General features: G+C 44.4%; 2 protein-coding genes across 2 annotated transcripts in view; both read right to left on the bottom strand.

The window, feature by feature from the left end:
* B4GALT1 (beta-1,4-galactosyltransferase 1) overlaps positions 1–2,633 on the bottom strand; it is a 48,409-nt gene extending 45,776 nt beyond the window's left edge. Inside the window, exon 1 of the mRNA XM_024560019.3 lies at positions 2,023–2,633. Coding sequence (XP_024415787.3) covers positions 2,023–2,437 — 415 coding nt within the window. The 5' untranslated portion in view covers positions 2,438–2,633. The remainder of the gene's footprint in view (positions 1–2,022) is intronic.
* Positions 2,634–15,089: 12,456 nt separating this feature from the next.
* The window catches only part of BAG1 (BAG cochaperone 1), a 75,001-nt gene continuing 73,602 nt past the window's right edge, over positions 15,090–16,488 (bottom strand). Inside the window, exon 6 of the mRNA XM_071221403.1 lies at positions 15,090–15,200. Coding sequence (XP_071077504.1) covers positions 15,174–15,200 — 27 coding nt within the window. The 3' untranslated portion in view covers positions 15,090–15,173. The remainder of the gene's footprint in view (positions 15,201–16,488) is intronic.

The raw sequence follows: 16,488 nt of genomic DNA, 5'->3' as shown, positions 1-16,488 counted from the left end.
CAGGAGCTGCACACAACCACTCAAACCTAAAGGCTCAGTTAAAATGAAGAAAAACCCTCCGCCTTCACTTTCTGGGGCTGCCTCAACCAGCCGCCTGAATACCACGGTCCCACGCCTGTCACACAAAGGCGACCAAGCTAGAGAAGACCCAGGGCCTCTCTCCTTGTCCTCCAAAGCATTGTCTGTCAGAAAGCCCCTTTGAGCCACCAATTCAGAGTTAACTGCAGTTCAGAGACACCAGCAACTGGCCACGGATCACTAGCAACACCATGAGCAGAGGTGAGTCGCCACAGCTTCTCATGCTGCATCGGGAAGCCCACAGCTCGAACATCAATTTAATGAACTTTGGGGTCCTTTAATTTGCTAATTAATTTATCTTTCTTTCTGCATAAAGTCCAGGCAACAATTAAAAACAAAAGGACAAAACCTGGCCTGTCTGGGGGAAGGGAACTCATTCTTCCGTCTTTTCTCAGACTCTCCATGAGAAATAAAACTTCAAGTCTCAAGTCCTATTTGTCACATAGTTAACGTACACAATCTCATTTAGTCCTAGACACAACCCTGTGAGTTAAGCATGGACAACCTCAATTACACAGGAGAGACTCTGAGGAACTCTACATCATGCACTTAGCAGCAGGGCAGAGATTCGACTTCATTTGATAGGACTAGTCTGCTTCCCAGACAACAACCATCATCCAGTCCAAAGGAATTCAATTTTCTGCTTTAAAAAAAGTCCCCCTTATTACCACAATTCCTGTCTGACCGATTGCTAAAGCTTCCTCTCAAACTGGATACAAAAATGTTGAAGTAATTACTGGAGATATTGAGCAAGATCAAGTAAGAGGCGTGCCCTGCCAGGGTTCTGTGGAAAAGTGTAAGAGTTCCTATCAGCAGGATGCCTGCCTGCCTGCTTGCCTGCCAGGGCCCCTCACTCAGAACAACATTCTCTACACCCTGGCATTAGAAATGAGCAGCCACCTGTCTGGTAATCTTGGGAGCAACCTGTGGCAGTGTTGGGCCTGACTGCCTGTGGATTACAGGTCAAGGAAAGGTCTGGAAATAGGCTCAGCCTCCTGCTGGCGAAGGGAATGTAATCCCACCCACCCAAGCTCCCAGCCTAGCTGAAACAGAGGCTGGAGGTTAGAGTTCACAACCCCTAGGCAAGATAACTGAGACTCCAGGCTGCTCCCAGAAAGGGACAACTCAGTACTAACTGGTTATATTTCAGCCCTCCCATCCCTAGGGGACACACTTTATGTCCCCACAAACACCTATGGCCCCGGGAAGGACCCACCTCACTGAGGTTTTGGGCAAGAAGCAGGAGAGGAGAGTCCCAGGGCAGGGATATGGAAGAGGAGCTGAACACAATGGTGACAATTTACTGAGGGTTTACCTTTATTAATGTAAACCCTTGTTTACATTGTCTCATCTAATTTTCCAAAACAACTTCTTGAACTAGGTACCATTTATTGTCCCCATTTAACATGCAAGAAAGCAGAGGTTTAGGGAAAAGTCACTTGCCTAAAAGCTCAGGAAAAAAGGTTAACTCACACTCCGCTGAGAGTGGTTCTGTGGCAGACGTGAACTGGGAGATCAGCTCCCTTTCCTACCGGAGGCCTCATCATCTGTCCTCCAAACTGGAGGTTAGTCTGAGCTGCCTTGTGGTCCCCACCATAGTTAGCAAGGAGAAGGCTGTTGCAAGCCCTAAACACTCAAAATCTGAAACTTCTTGAGGCTTGAGCAAGAGCAGGGGAGTCTCCAAGGCCTTCTCTGTCTTTGGGGCCAGAGGGGCCTGTGGCTTCCCCATACGGCTCCCGCACCGGCTTCCAACACGAATCCAAAGGGACTGATCTACCAACTTCTCACCCCCATCCAGCCCGGGAACTGTTAGGGATTAGGGACTCTGATTCGGAATAGGGAGGCTGGCCGTCGTGGAAGAGGGCACGGGCGACAGTCCGGGGGGCCCTGTCGGGGAAATCCGAGAGTCCCAGTTCTCCGACTGGCGCAGACCCTAGTCCTTACCGAGCAGCGGGGACTCCTCAGGGCAAGCGGGCAGCGACAGTGCTGTGATGGGCGACACTGGGGCCGAAGTCAAGTTGCTTGAGGGGCCGGGGCGAGAGTCCGCGTCTGGGCTGGAATCGTGACCCGGACGCGGTTCTGAGGAGGCGTCCAAAGGCGGCGGCGGCGGCGCTGCTCCTCGCGGTCGGAGCTCCCCGGAGGGCTCCCTGATGGCACCGGCACCGTTGGAGCCAGCTTGCAGCGGCGTGGGGACTCCGACCAGATAGGGCAGGCGACTCAGGTCGCGGCCGGACAAGTAGTAGACCAGGGTGACGCCGAGGTGCAGCGCGCAGACGGCCACGAGCAGGCGGCAGGCCCGCTGCAGGGATGCGCCCGGCATCGCGGCGTTGCCGCCCAAGAGAGGCTCCCGGAACCTCATCTTCCCGCCGCCGCTTTAAGAGGCGGGTGGGCTACAGCTGGTAGGGCGGCCCGCCCGCGGGCCGCCGGCCAGGCGCTGCCAGACCGCGGGAATTGGGGGAGGGGCGGGGAGAGCCCAGCAGCTCGGCACCCGAGACCGAGCAGCGGAACGCGGAGACTCCCCGCCGGCCCTGCGCGCGGCGACGCGGAGGGGGCCCGAGGCGCGGGCGGGGCCGGGGGCGGGGCCGGAGGTGTGGGCGGGGCCGGGAGCTCAGTGTTCGGTGCGAGAGCGCAAGGGCGGGGTCCGGGGGCCTAGGTAGGGGGCGTGGACTTTGGGAGTGGAGCTGCCAGGGGCGGAGCTGTTTCCAGGGGCGGCCGGCAGCCCCTAAGGCGAGGAGCTACCCAACGTTCGAGTTGGGACCCTGAGGAGCTGCAGTGAACCGCCGTCCTCCCGAGCCTTGGTCGTGCTGCTTCGGTCGCTAGCAAGCCGCGCTTCCTCCTCCGAGCCGCCCTCGAGAGGCGTCGCCACTTCCTGGGGTGCTCAAGGGCGGCGCGTGTGGAACTGAACAGGGCGGGGAAGAAAGCAAGCGGGTAGTTGTTTTGAGGGGTTGAAGGTCGTAGCGGCGTTGGGCCTAGGGGTCTGGAAGATGGGCGGAGAGTGGTTGTCCAGGAAACGGGCTTAGACGCCCGGCTGGGGGTGCGAGAACTGCGGAGGGATTCCTTGGGACATTCTGGACCCCTCCCTTAGGCGCGCTAGGTCCTCCTACAGCTGTGGGGGCCGGGCGAGAAGACGTGACTCACCCGGCGCCCTGTGAAAAAAGAAATCGGCTCTTTCTGTATATCCCAGGCGACTGGATGTCAGAGGCCTGCCCAGCTCGGTTTAGGGTGTGTGGGGGAGGGTCCCACCCCGCCAGAATACACGCTTTGGGAGGGGAGCCAGGAGCCTCACTAACTCCTCTGCCAGCATGCAGGAGGAGAGGAGTCAGCTTTATTAACAATCTACAAAGGGTCTGGACACAATCCTGTGACGGAGGAGTTGTCCCCATTTTACAGATAAAGAGTTCAAGGCTCAGGAAGGTTAAGAAACTTGCATGAGATCCCACAGCTGTTAAGAGGCAGAATTCTGGCTCCAAAACTTTTATTTACCACATGCTTGCTTCGTATTGATTTGCAAGAAGGGCTGGAGGCTGTGTGGGTGAGAGACTTAGGCACCGAGGAGGCTTGGTTCAAATTTGATCCAGAGAGCACACTTCAGGCCCACCTAGTGCCTGAGTGAGCAGAGACACCTCACTCCCGAGGACTCATGGAAGGGCTGTCATTTATGTAGATGCAGAAGCCAACTCTAAAGTGGGGGGAATGACAACATAGATTGAAGTTTATTACCGGTATATGCCAAACAGACACAAGCTAACTGCTTTACCTGTTTTATCTCATTTAATTACAGCAATGCTGTAAAGTAGGCAGTTGCTACCGTCTCCATTTCACAGATGAGAAAACAGGCTCAGGAGGTGACCTTTGGTTGTGATGGTACAGAATCCACTTTCTTCACCTGGTTTCCGGGACACTGGGCTTTTTCCTGATCTTCCTCACTTCACTGGCCACTCTCGTCTCCTTGATGGGCTTCTCCTCCTCTTCTCCAGTTGTTGAAGTCCCCAGGCCATAGTCCATGATGATCTTTTCAGTCTGTACTCATTCCTCAGAGTTGGTTTATGATGACTATATGCTGATGACTACAAAATTTCTGTCTCCAGCCCAGACCCCAGAATAATATTCAACTGCTTATCATACTGGCATCTCAAACTCAACACATCTTGCCCCCACTACTACCTACACTCCACTCCCATTCTCATCTACCTCAGGGAATGTCATCCAGTGTCATCCAGTTCCTCAAGCCCCAAACCTAAAAGGTGTCATCAGTGTGCCTCTCTTACTCCCACATGCCATTTCTAAGTCCTCAGCAAGTCTTGTCAGTGGTATCTTCGAATCATCAGAATTCATCACTCACTCACTCTGCTGTAACCATTCCAAACCAAACCACCAATGCCTTGGCCTTGGTTATATAGTAGCCTCCTAACTGGTCACCCTGCTTCTACATCTTCTATGCCCCTTCGCCAGTCCGTTCTCCAAAGAGCATCCAGATAGATCTTTATCAGCATAAATTAGATCATGCTATTTTATTCAGAACAAAGTTTAAAAAGATAGAAGCCCAATCTGACCTGGTTCTTATGCCTCTTCCCTACCTTTGTCATTCTCTACTGGCGTTAGTCACTTTATCCTAATTGCTATCCCTTGAACTTGCCCTATTTCTTCCTACCTCAGTCCATTGTACTTGGCTATTCACTAGCCAGAAATACTCTTCCCCCATATTTCATTCAGATCACTTAAATGGTACCTTATAAAAGAGGTCTTCTTAGACCAGCCTTATAGAATAGTCACCCACCCAAATTTGCTTAAGCTGCTTGATTTTTTTCAGAGCAGATATCACTACCCATCATTAGACATTTATTTATTGTTGTCTGTCTCGCACAATAGAAAATCAGTTCTGTGAGTACAGGAACTTTCTTGTTCACTACTGTATTCTCAGTTCCTAGAACTGAACTGGAACATTCTTGGCACTGAATAAATACTTGTTAAAGTACCTGTTAAATGAATGTTTATTATTGTCTTCATAATGTTGGAAAGGGAGATGGAAAGAACTATTGCTAAGTTACTTTAGAACACAATAGTCAAGAGTTATTCACCAGGGAGTTGGTGAGGATGAAGCTGACCTAATAGCCTATGTATGCCTAGAGGAAAATGCCTGGCCAGTGAATGAGGATGGGTCAGATTAGCCCTCATCTGATAAATGAGGGGATGGGAAAATGATGATATGTCTTCTATATATCTAGGTAATGGCCAGGAGATAGGATTGAGGGGAGGTTAGGGGTCCCAGACCTGTCCCAGTTCCCTTTCTGTGGCCCGAAGTGAGGAAAAGAAACAAGGCTTGCTCTATCTCCCAGGAACATGCAGAGTACACTGAGGCATGAACACCAGCCTCACCAGCCCCTGTCCAGAGGTACCTAGAATCAATACATTTCTTTCTTCAGAATGGTCCAGAAGGCCAGAAACCTTCAGGACAACATTGTCCAGCTGTCCAACATGAACTAGTGTTAGATGGACAGACAAACCCAAGGCAACCTTCAGCTCTTTCCGCTCTCACCTTTTTCAGATGAAACAATCCTATTAGGGGGAGACACTTGGAGGAGGAAGTCACCACGCAGACTGGCCACAAGTTGGCGTCTGGATTTGGTAGTTTGCCCATCCCATGTTGCCCTGCCCGGACTCACTCAGTTCCCTGCCTCTCTCTGTGGGCTGCCTTCAACTGGTTAGTGGCATTTCCTCTGCCCCTTCACAGCACCCGTGTCTGCACCTGTCAGTTTACATTTCTGTTTCACCCTCGTGGACCAGAAGGGCACAGCACAGTGCCTGGTACATGGTAAACAGTTATTTCAATGATCTGTTGCTGAATAACACATAACCCCAAAATTTAATGTCTTAAAAACTAACAATTTCACACAACTGTGTAGGTTGCCTGGCTGTTCTGCTTCATGTGGTGTCAGCTGGAGCACTGGCACAGTTGAGAATTCCAAAACAGCCTCACTCACATGGCTGGCAGTTGGTGCTGGCTTGGGGCTGGGTTAGAGTGGGTTGTGGGTCAGGGGCCTTTATTCTTCACGTGGACCTCTGCACAAAGGCTCCTCCACATGGCTGCTTGGGTTTCCTTACAAACTGTAGGGTGTATCCCAATAAGGAACATTTCAAGAACAAAAACATATAGATTTCTTAAGGCCCAGCCTTAAGCATCACTTATGTGGGCATTTTAGTTAAAACAAGTTATAGGGTGGTCCAGATTCAAGGGGAGTAGGAATAGACTTCACCTCCTGATGGCAGGAGTTAAAAAAAAATCAGCAGCCATCCTTTGTAATCCCAGTGGCCATAAATTATCTATATTCCTCCCCTGTATAAAATACTTTAATCTCCCCCAAAGATTACTCAAAGGCGCCTCCCATTAAGACTTCAGGCTCAACCTTCAGGTCCAGAATCTATCTTACATCTGAATCTGGCCTAGGAATGATTACTCAAGTTCAAGGAACCATGAACCATAAAACAAATTACTTTCTTCCTTCCTCTCTAAGCAATTCAGTACAAAAGCCACTAGGTAGGAATGAGCAAAGTAGAAGTCCAAACAGCATAGACAGTGTGTAAAAGCTCAACCAGTGAAGAGGAGAGGGTGGTGTGAGGGGCACAGTCCAGCACAGGTATAGGAGCCCCAGCAGAGTAAAGAGGGGTGTTGGATATTAGTTCATTTATTTTGACTGATATTTTTGCTGTCTGTTGAGACTGTCCTGAGCCCTCTGTAATTCCTCTAAATTCTGCTTGAAACAAAAGTTTCTTCTTCCTGTACTTTTTTACAAGCAGCTAAAGCAAGTTAGTTGGAACTTTGAACATTTTGCCTAGAAATCTCCAGAGCAAGACCACAAGTTCCTTGGATACATTTTGTACCATCCACATTAACTTCATGTTGCCTGTATGTGATTTAGGTCTCTAATAACCTCCAGTAACAATTTCCTTACTACTCTTGCAATCTCCTTGCTTGCAATTCAGGACTCTGTAAGCTTTCTGGTTCCAAAGTCAATGCTCTGTTTTAGGTTTTTGTTATGGAAGCACCCAACTTCCAGATGCCAACTTTTGTTTCAACTATCTATTTCAGGTGTTGGCAAACAGATTCCATAAGCCAAATCCAGCCCACCAATTTTTTTGGTGAAGAAAATTTGATTAGACCTCAGCCGGGCACACAGGTTTACCTATTGTCTGTGTTTGGCTTTGTGCTATAATGGCAATGTTGAGTGGTGCAACAGAGACCATCTTCCCTGTAAAACATAAAGTACAAGGTCTATCCAGAAAGTATTCAGCCATGTAATATGAAAAATAGAGGTATTTATTGAAGAAGATACAAGAAACATTGTAATAGGGCAATGACACCTCAGTCCCCTTCAAAGTGGGCACCTGTGTGAGTAGGGGCCTCACACAGTTCTCCCAATCTCCATCAGCTGCCCTGTAATATTTTCCTGAATCTCATCTGAAATCTCTACCCTTTCAAAGGTGATGGTAGTTTTGGGAAAAGCCACAAGTCACAGGGCACCAATTCTGGGCTGTAAGGATGTTGAGTCATCTGGGTGATTTGATGGTTCACCAAAACCTCTGCATGAGATATGATATCTAAGTGGACTACATTGTAATGAAGCTGCCAATCACCAGTTGCCCATAGCTGAGGCCTTCTGAATTATCCAAATAGTTTCTGCAGAGAATGTTCAAGATTAATGCAAAATATGATGCAGACTCATTGCTCTACTCACTTAGTCATTTTGAATGCAACAGCCACACAGTACTCATGCTCATTCAATAGCATCTACCACCAGCACTGACTAGTACAGTGAAGTTGTCCTTATTCACACATGCGCATTCCAGTCCACTCTCCTTGGCTGCCAGGTTACGTCAATGTCGTGCAAACCATTCTTGTTACATTAACAGTGGTTGGACTTTTTCTGGACAGATCTCATTTTTACTATGTCAACATGAGAAAAATGTCCAAACCTGTAGAGAATTTTTATAAGAATTTATTTGAGCCAAACTGACAACATATGCCCAGGAGCAAGATCTCAGATGCTGCTGAGATCAATAGTTTTGCAGCTTCTTTTATGCATTTGAAATTAAGGAGGGAAAGGAAGATTACATGGAAGTGGGAAAAAGTGGGACATACTGGATTACAGGATGTTAAGGTGATGTGCTTTCTTGAGGGTGGTTATGGCTTATCTCAAAAGTATTTTCACCTAGATGCATAGGAACCATGGACAGGACTTGCTTAAGACAATGATAAACCTTTTACTAAAAAGTTCTATGGCTGGGGCATAACTACCCACCACGATATGCCCAGTTAGGAATTTATGAACAGATCACTCTACTTTCCATAGAACCCCTTTCACCCAGAAAAGTATTACAGTTATGTAATCTTTTACATAAAAAGTTTGCCAACCCTTGTTATTTAAAAAGCAATCCCAAAATGAGTTTCTTAAAACAAATGAGTTCTTAAAATTCTGTGTATTAACCAGGTGTTTTTCTGCTTCATGTAGTGTTGGCTTGGGTAATAGGATGTCTGGAAGCTACTAATGTTCTCATTCACATGGCCAAAAGTTGTTGCTGATTGCTAGTTGGGAGCTTAGCTGGAACAGGTAGCCAAAGGACTCAGTTCTCCTCTACGTGGGCCTCTCCACGTGGCTGCTTGGGCTTCCTTATAGCATGGCAGCTGGATTATAAGAAGGACTATTCAAAATGCATAGGAAGGAGTGGAAAATACCTTAAGGTCAAGTCTTGGTCACATTTGCTACTTCTATTGGTCAGAACATGTCACAGGGCTAGCCCAGATTCAAGAGGAAGGAAAATAGACTTAAATTGTTGATGAGAAATGTGGTAAATAACCTGTGGCCAATTTTAATCTATCACAACACAAATAAACAGTCTGTCAGGATGCTACTCCCACCAACACTTTGTTTTGAGTGCCCAGCTAGACTTCCTTCCATGACCTCGAGTGAGGTTGGCTTCCTCCAGCTTCCTCCTCTTACCTCTTTACCCCAATCTCTACAAAATGCCTGTAACACTGGTGCTAGGCCCCATACAGTGACCTTGGCCATTCACTTCTTTCTTTTTTAATTTTTTAAAAATTTCTTGATTTTAGAAAAAGAGAGAGAAACATTGATTTGCTCTTCCACCTATTGATGCATTCATTGGTTGATTCTTATATGTGCCCTGACTGGGGATTGAACCTGCAACCTTGGCATATAGGGACGACACTCTAACCAACCTAACAACCAAGCTAGGGCTTTTTAAAAAAAAATTATTGATTTGTGTGTGTGTGTGTGTGTGTGTGTGTGTGTGTGTGTGTGTGAGAGAGAGAGAGAGAGAGAGAGAGAGAGAGAGAGAGAGAGACTTTCATTTCTAGCAACATCTATTCCCCAGACAGGATATGCCTACAATCTGTTGGAATGTTTTTTGCCTCAAGTGCTTTTTCAGATTCTAGAAAGGCCACTCTAGTCATTTAGCAGGCACTTTTCCTCTTAATTATACCATCATCCAACTCATATTTTCCATTTTAATCAACAAGAATATAATGGCAGAGATCATTAAAGTCCTTGCTGAAGACCCAATTCGCCAACAAGTGCAGCTCTGTCAGTTTAGGAACCTGTCAAAAAGGAAATTTGTCCTTGCTCTGACTTGTTCTGAGAAATCTCCACTTCCTTTATGTCTTTAAAAATCTATTCCTGGATGAGAGTGTAGTTTTCAGAATCAACTCATTCTCCCTGTAATGGACAGGTGGTTGCTGGTTGGGAGCTTAGCTAGAACTGGTAGCCAAAGGTCTCAATTCTTCTCTATGTGGGCCTCTCCATATGGCTGCCAGGGCTTCTTGCCCTGCACTCATTTCTTCTTTCAGTAAGAGATGCCTGCCCTGTACTCATTACTTCACTCTGTCCTGTACTCATTACTTCTTTTGGTAAGAGATGCCTTTTCTTCCTTATGAGGTTGGGATAGGCTAACCTCACCATGGGCTCCTCAATGGATGGGTGACTCATATCTGGCCAGACCAATGTTTTCCTTTGACCACAGTGATTGGACATATTGCTTATCAGGGACTAACAAACAAAGCTTCGCTCTTCCCCCAGGACTTATTCTGGAAATGTTGAGAAAAGAGCACTTCCTTTCTTCTTGAGTTGCTCAGGGTATTGTAATAGTTTTCTGGGATTCCCATAATAAGTTGCCACAGATGTGGGGGTGCTTAAAAAACAGAAATTTATTCTCTCACAGTTCTGGAGGCTAAAAGTCTGAAATAAAAGTGTCAGCAGGGGCATGCACCATCTGAAAGCTTTAGGGAAGAACCCTCCTTTGTCTCTTCTAGTTTCTGATGGCTCTCGGCAGCCCTGGAATTAGTTGGCTTGTAGCTGCATCACTCTAATCTGCCTCTGTCTTCACATGGCCTCCTTCTCTTTGTGTATGTTTCTCTTCTGTTGATGTTTCTTTTTCTTATTAGGAACCAATCATTGAATTTAGGGCATGCTCTAATCCAGTATGACCTCATCCTCATTTAACTAATTACGTTTTCAAAGACCCTATCTCCAAATAAGTTCTATTCTGAGATTTGGGGTAGACTTGAATTTGGGGGGTATACTATTCAAGCCTCTACACTGATTATGTGGAAAGAGCCTACCTGAGAAATAAGCCAACAGGGAGGCAAAAGAGATGTACCCTGGGATGGCCATATCTGACGTCCTGTGGACTGATCAGTTATGTAACCTAGAATATTCCTCTCCCTTTTTTTCCTTATGTCAGTTTTAAGGAACAGAAAGAAACTGACTAACCAACCATACTTTTGCAAAGTTAGAAAATCATCTGTAGCCTGGCCAGTGTGGCTCTGTTGTTTGGAGCATTGTCCTGTACAACAAAAGGTTGTGGGCTCATCCTCAGTCAGGGCACATATAGGAGGCAATCAATCAATGTTTCTCTCTCACATCTCTCTCTTTCTCTCTCTCTCTCTCTCTCCCCCCACCCCCCCCCCCACCTCTCTAAAATCAATAAACATAGTTTTAAAAATTAATAAAAAAGAAAAGAGTCATTTGCACATAACTGAAGGGGACCAAAAATTTGCTACCCTGAAGCTACCTTTTGAGATATTGATTTTAAGCTATTTGTTAAGAAACAAGCCCTGGCTGGTGTAGCTCAGTGGATTGAGTACCAGCCTGTGAAGCAAAGGTTGCAAGTTTGATTCCCAGTCAGAGCACATACCTAGGTTTCGAGTTCCATACCAGTCCAGGGGCATATGGAAGGCAATCAATCAATGTTTGCATCAGTGTTTCTCTCTTTCTAAAAGCAATGAAAAAATGTCCTTGGGTGAGGATATAAAAAAATAAAAATAAATAATTGATAAGAAACTTGACAAAATTGGAAGTTGATTTTTAAACTCTGATAGGAATATTTTGAAAGTCTCAGATGGCCTTCCTGCTGGGTAATTAGAAATGCAAACACAACCCACAACTATCTGAGGCTGAGAAACCTAAGGGAAAGAAATGGAAAAGGAGCACTTTTAAAACGCAAGTGTAGAAATATCTCATGCCCGAACACCCTCCCATTTCCTTTTCCCAGCCTCCTCAAAAATTGTGAATGGCAAATAAGAAAAACTGTGTCTTCCGTATAACTAGTAGTCATTCTGTTTTGATCTGTTTGTGACATGCTTGTGTTTGTTTGTATATTTTATGTATAATATGGCATTTTCTACCTCCAGATGGTATTCCTAATTTGAAATACTTAAAGTCTTAAAAAGAATTAAATACTTATATAGATTAGATATGTAAAAGAAACTAGCCCAAATGCCTTTCATGATCACATGATGTAGGAAAATATTTGATATTAACTGGTTTAAATTTTGGTTAAGTAGACATGTCTTTTAGAGTCACTAATATTAAATGTATTTTTGTTTTACTTGCATTTACCAAAATAAGTTCATGTTATCTCTGGTAAAAATTTATCAAGAAAATAGCCTGGATAATCATTGATTTTAATATCTCATAGAGGTAAAAACTAGTAAGTTGACATAAACAAAATAAAAAGTTTTTTTAGACAAAACCTTTCAATAATAATTATAGTGGGAGGGGGTGTGCAGGATGGAGGGGAGTGAAGGGGGGAAAATGGGACAACTGTAATAGCATAATCAATAAAATATATTTAAAATAATAATAATAATAATTATATGTTAAAAATAGTTTCCCAAATTCTTTGGGTAGCTTAAAACTTTAGAGTTTTACTAAGTTAAATGATAAAAATTATTCAATATCTAGATATCACAAACAATACAAAAATTTGAAACATTAATTGTTATATTAATTTAAATTTTCCTACTTTTGGCCCCTTATTTTAGAGAAACTAAAAGGCAAATTTGAATCTGTGAATGAATATGTTTTGTACTTTACTAAAAAATGCATGTTTCTAAAAAAAATTATGAATATATTTGCCAATGAAAAAGCCTGTTTCTAAAGGTTATAAAATATATCCATAAATTTGCCAGTCTGTGGCAGGCAGTTAGACAGACATGAGCAGAGCAAAGATGATGGGCCAGGGACAGAAGGTCACCAGGGTACCTGGCAATGGGCAAAACTGGGAAAACAAGGACCTCACCCCCAAGGTAACCTTCCCTCCCCTAGCATATTACTAGTCATGCAGTTTAGACCCCCTGACCTTTCCTATCACTGGTCATGCGGTTGGGACCTTCTTCAGACCTATCCTTCCCTGGCATGTCACTAGTTATGTGGTAGAAACCGTTGGAGGAAGAACAAGGGGCTGAAGAGTGGCCTCATGCAAGTCCCATGTGGGCCCTTGCACAAACACTCCCTTAAGAGTTAACCCCTAGGGATAACATCTAGGCCTCACTTGTGTTTCAGCTTCAGGCCCAGAAAAGCAGCAAAACCAGACAAGTGATGCCATGGTTGACATCAGGACCAACTGCATCGACTAATGACCCCCTGCCCTGACATTGACCAATCAGTAGAGACCACAACCCTAAAAGGGCACATCTGGAAAGCTGATGAATATTTTATTGGGATCCTTCCCTGAGACCTCCAGCTAAAAACCCCCAAGACTGAGGATCCAGTGGTGCTCTCTCTATGGAGCAGGCCCATGCCTTTCTCCTCCCCTCCCAGGCACATTTTCCTTGCCTCTCTTTCTCATAAGTTCCAATGGCCCTTCTTTTGCCTCTGTAACGTGTTTCCTGAGCCTATTTCTTCTACAGCTCAGTTCTTTTACCTCTGTGACTTTGTAAATAAACTTTGTCTTATAGTTTAAGTCTTGGCCCTGAATTCTTTCTTAGCCAGAACTTAAGTACTGAGGTTGCAGAACCAAAGTCCAGGCCAGCTCCACCAGTCTAACACTTGGTGCCTTCGTGCTGCCAACAAATCTAAAGAATGCTGATTACTTACTTTTCAGTTGTCATGAGAAATTAAGGTTTCTAAGGGTTAAGAATTCTATAAAGTGAAAAGAAATTATGGGTTTGGTAATAGAAGGTATCAGGTATGGAGGTAAATTTTAAGGGAATTGAAAGAAAAAGAGTTTGTCTTAAAGTAGGTTATTTCTGAATAAATAAGAAGAGGCAATCTAAGAGGGATGAAGAAAGTTGTAGAAGGTTTGTGGAAAAAGAATCCTGAGGCAGGAAATTTTATATTTGGTTAAGCCAAATATGATTGGAATAAATTTAAGTAAATGAATTTAAATATCAAAAGTAAGCTAATACAGAATTAGAGTTTAGTTCTTTTTTTTTTTGGCTTTGTTAAAATGACAAAGTTTTTCCTGTGTTCATTGTTCTATTTCAGATATTATGAAACATTTTCTGCCTAGAAAACAAAGATTCTATGTTTTATTAAACATTAAACAAGAAATATAAAAAACATTTATGTATTTTATATTGTCTTAATCAGGTCCTTAAGTACTTAAGAAAACAATCTTCTCAATTCTAAGAACTAAATAAAGTTTTGCTAATAATAGGTAAGTTATATTTGTCTTTGATATCTTTTATTGTCACTCTGGATAAGTGAATAATTTAATATTGTTTCACAATGATATATAATTTTTTTTCATCAAGTATATTTGACAAACTTCCTAGGGTTTAGGTTTTAAAAGGAGACTTTTTCTTGATCTGGAAATTGCTTTGGGTTATTTCAAGGGGCCCTTGGAATACCTCAAAGATTTGTTCTCTCCTTTTAAAAGAGAAATTTTAAGCTAATTAGGCCCATTTGATACAGTAAACGTGACCAATGTTTTAAACTTCTTCCTACTGCACACACCCTCCAAAAGTCTCTGGCAGGGATTGAACAATCTTACTTGGAAATTCTCTTAGTGCCTTGGATTTACTTCATTTGGCCAGGAAACAAATTTATTTTGGACAACTAGATAACCTCTTACAACGTCTTACACCATTATCCTTTTCTTTTAATTTTATTATGGAAAATTCCAAAAATACACAAAAGTAGAAAGAATAGTATAATGAACCCCCATTTCTCTATCACCCCATACTTGCTTCATCCATATCCCCAACTTCCTTCCACCTCCCACAGGATATTTTTTAAGATTTTATTTATTTTTAGAGAGAGGAAAAGGGAGGGAAAAGAGAAGGAGAGAAACATCCACATAAGAGAGAAATATTGATCGGTTGCCTCTCACATTTGCCCTGACTGGGGACCAAACTCAAAACTCAGGCACATGCCCTGACCGGGAATTGAACTGGCAACATTTTGCTTTGAAGGATGATGCCCATCCAACTGAGCCACACTGGTCAGGGCCTACAGGATTATTTTAAAGCAAAGCTCAGATACCACATAATTAATTTATCCTCTTTGACCACTATTCTGAGCTTTAAATCCCCTCATTATGGCATCTGTGGAGTTCCGTCCATTGCAAGACAAAGCACGATACTTTGCATTTAGAAAGTGTACAATATTGACATCTGCTGAATAGCGCCACCCCACCTCAGAATTTTTGTTCTAGTAAGAGAGATAAAACAAGAACCCCTTCCAGTGCTTACCAAACTTTAACGTAAAACCACCTGGGGAGAAGTTAAAGTTCAGATGCTGCTTATGTAGGCGAGAGGCGAATTCTGCTCTTCTACCAACGCTGCTGGTCTGTGGATCTCACTTTGAGTAGCCAGGCCCTAAACCCTAGTGCAAAGGAGAAAATGACAAGGTGCTGTATAAGCTAAAGGTAATGTACTTAAAAACTGATTTTTTAATAGCTTACCACAGTTATTCAAATTAATTTTTAAAATATTCCAGAGTGAGAGTAACATCGAATCAAGCACTGAGGGACCCACAAAAATTTTTTACAAACTCAGAGAAGAGAAGACATCGCTCAGGAACTATCGCTTCCAGGAAATTGATATAAGTGTCTAGCCAGTTCATAGTGGCTCCTTTTTCTGCAAACTTGACCCTCCTGGGATGGGTCATCCATAGTCACTTTTGTTCTGCTTGACCCCACCAACCAGCCACAGCTGTTTGGACCAGAGGTCTAAACTCATCTGACTCAAGCTGGCCCAATCAGATGGTCTCTTCTGAGAATTTGGATTTGAGATTCAAGACACTCAGTCAGTCCCTGGGTGTGGCTGTAATTGAAATTATGTAAACGTTCCATCTTCTGCCAATACACAGAAAAGCAAATAAGCTGAGAGAATGGAACAGACCCCAGAGAAATGGAGCTAGAAGGGAAGAGAGCACTGGCTGTGATCCTGAGGCTTCTCGGCCCCATTTGCCTCCCTCCTGAGGCCTAGCAGCATTTCTGCCTTTGGATTCTGTGCCTTGGAACCCAAACTCCTTATACTGAAATCTTCCAGCTGTTGCTTCACTGACTTTCAGATCTTCTCAACCAGACAGACAGACAAATAGACACAAGTGGTGAGCAGGTCAGAGAGGAAGAAGGATCAGGGCTCCTAGGCTAGGAATACAGGTCAGTGTGGGCCCAGATGGCAGGTGGGTAGGGGACAGGCCATTCCTGATGGGAATTAAGTTTCAAGAACCAGAAAAGAATCTCCCTCCCTGCTGTCAGAGTGGGATAAGCTCTGCCTCTGGCTTCCTTTGAGGCCACCAAGTTCATGCTTGCCTACCTGCTTGCCAGTCCTCACCTGAGAATTCCCCTTAGTCTTCCTGTTGTGTTAGGATTGGCCACACCAGAAGGCACCTTATTCCCACTAAGCTCGGGGGCCACAGTGTCCCTGCCTTATTGCCACCTGACATTATGGTCTGCCTCTCCCAAGCATCTAAAAAGAGCAGCTGCCAACTGTTTGTTACTTCATCCATCCTCCTAATCAGCATGTCACTCTGTGAGTCCCTGTCCTGAGAGGTGTGAAAAGGACAATGACCTGCAGGGGGGTCCTGAAGTCCATGGCAATGATTCGTGCCCAGCCCTTTGGTTACAGATAGGATAATCAACTTACCCCTGTTTGCCCAGGACCAC

Source organism: Desmodus rotundus, chromosome 1, assembly GCF_022682495.2.
Source record: "Desmodus rotundus isolate HL8 chromosome 1, HLdesRot8A.1, whole genome shotgun sequence".
Taxonomy (NCBI): Eukaryota; Metazoa; Chordata; class Mammalia; order Chiroptera; family Phyllostomidae; genus Desmodus; species Desmodus rotundus.
Note: the sequence above shows the minus strand (reverse complement) of the source record. Positions and strands in the feature narration are given on the sequence as shown.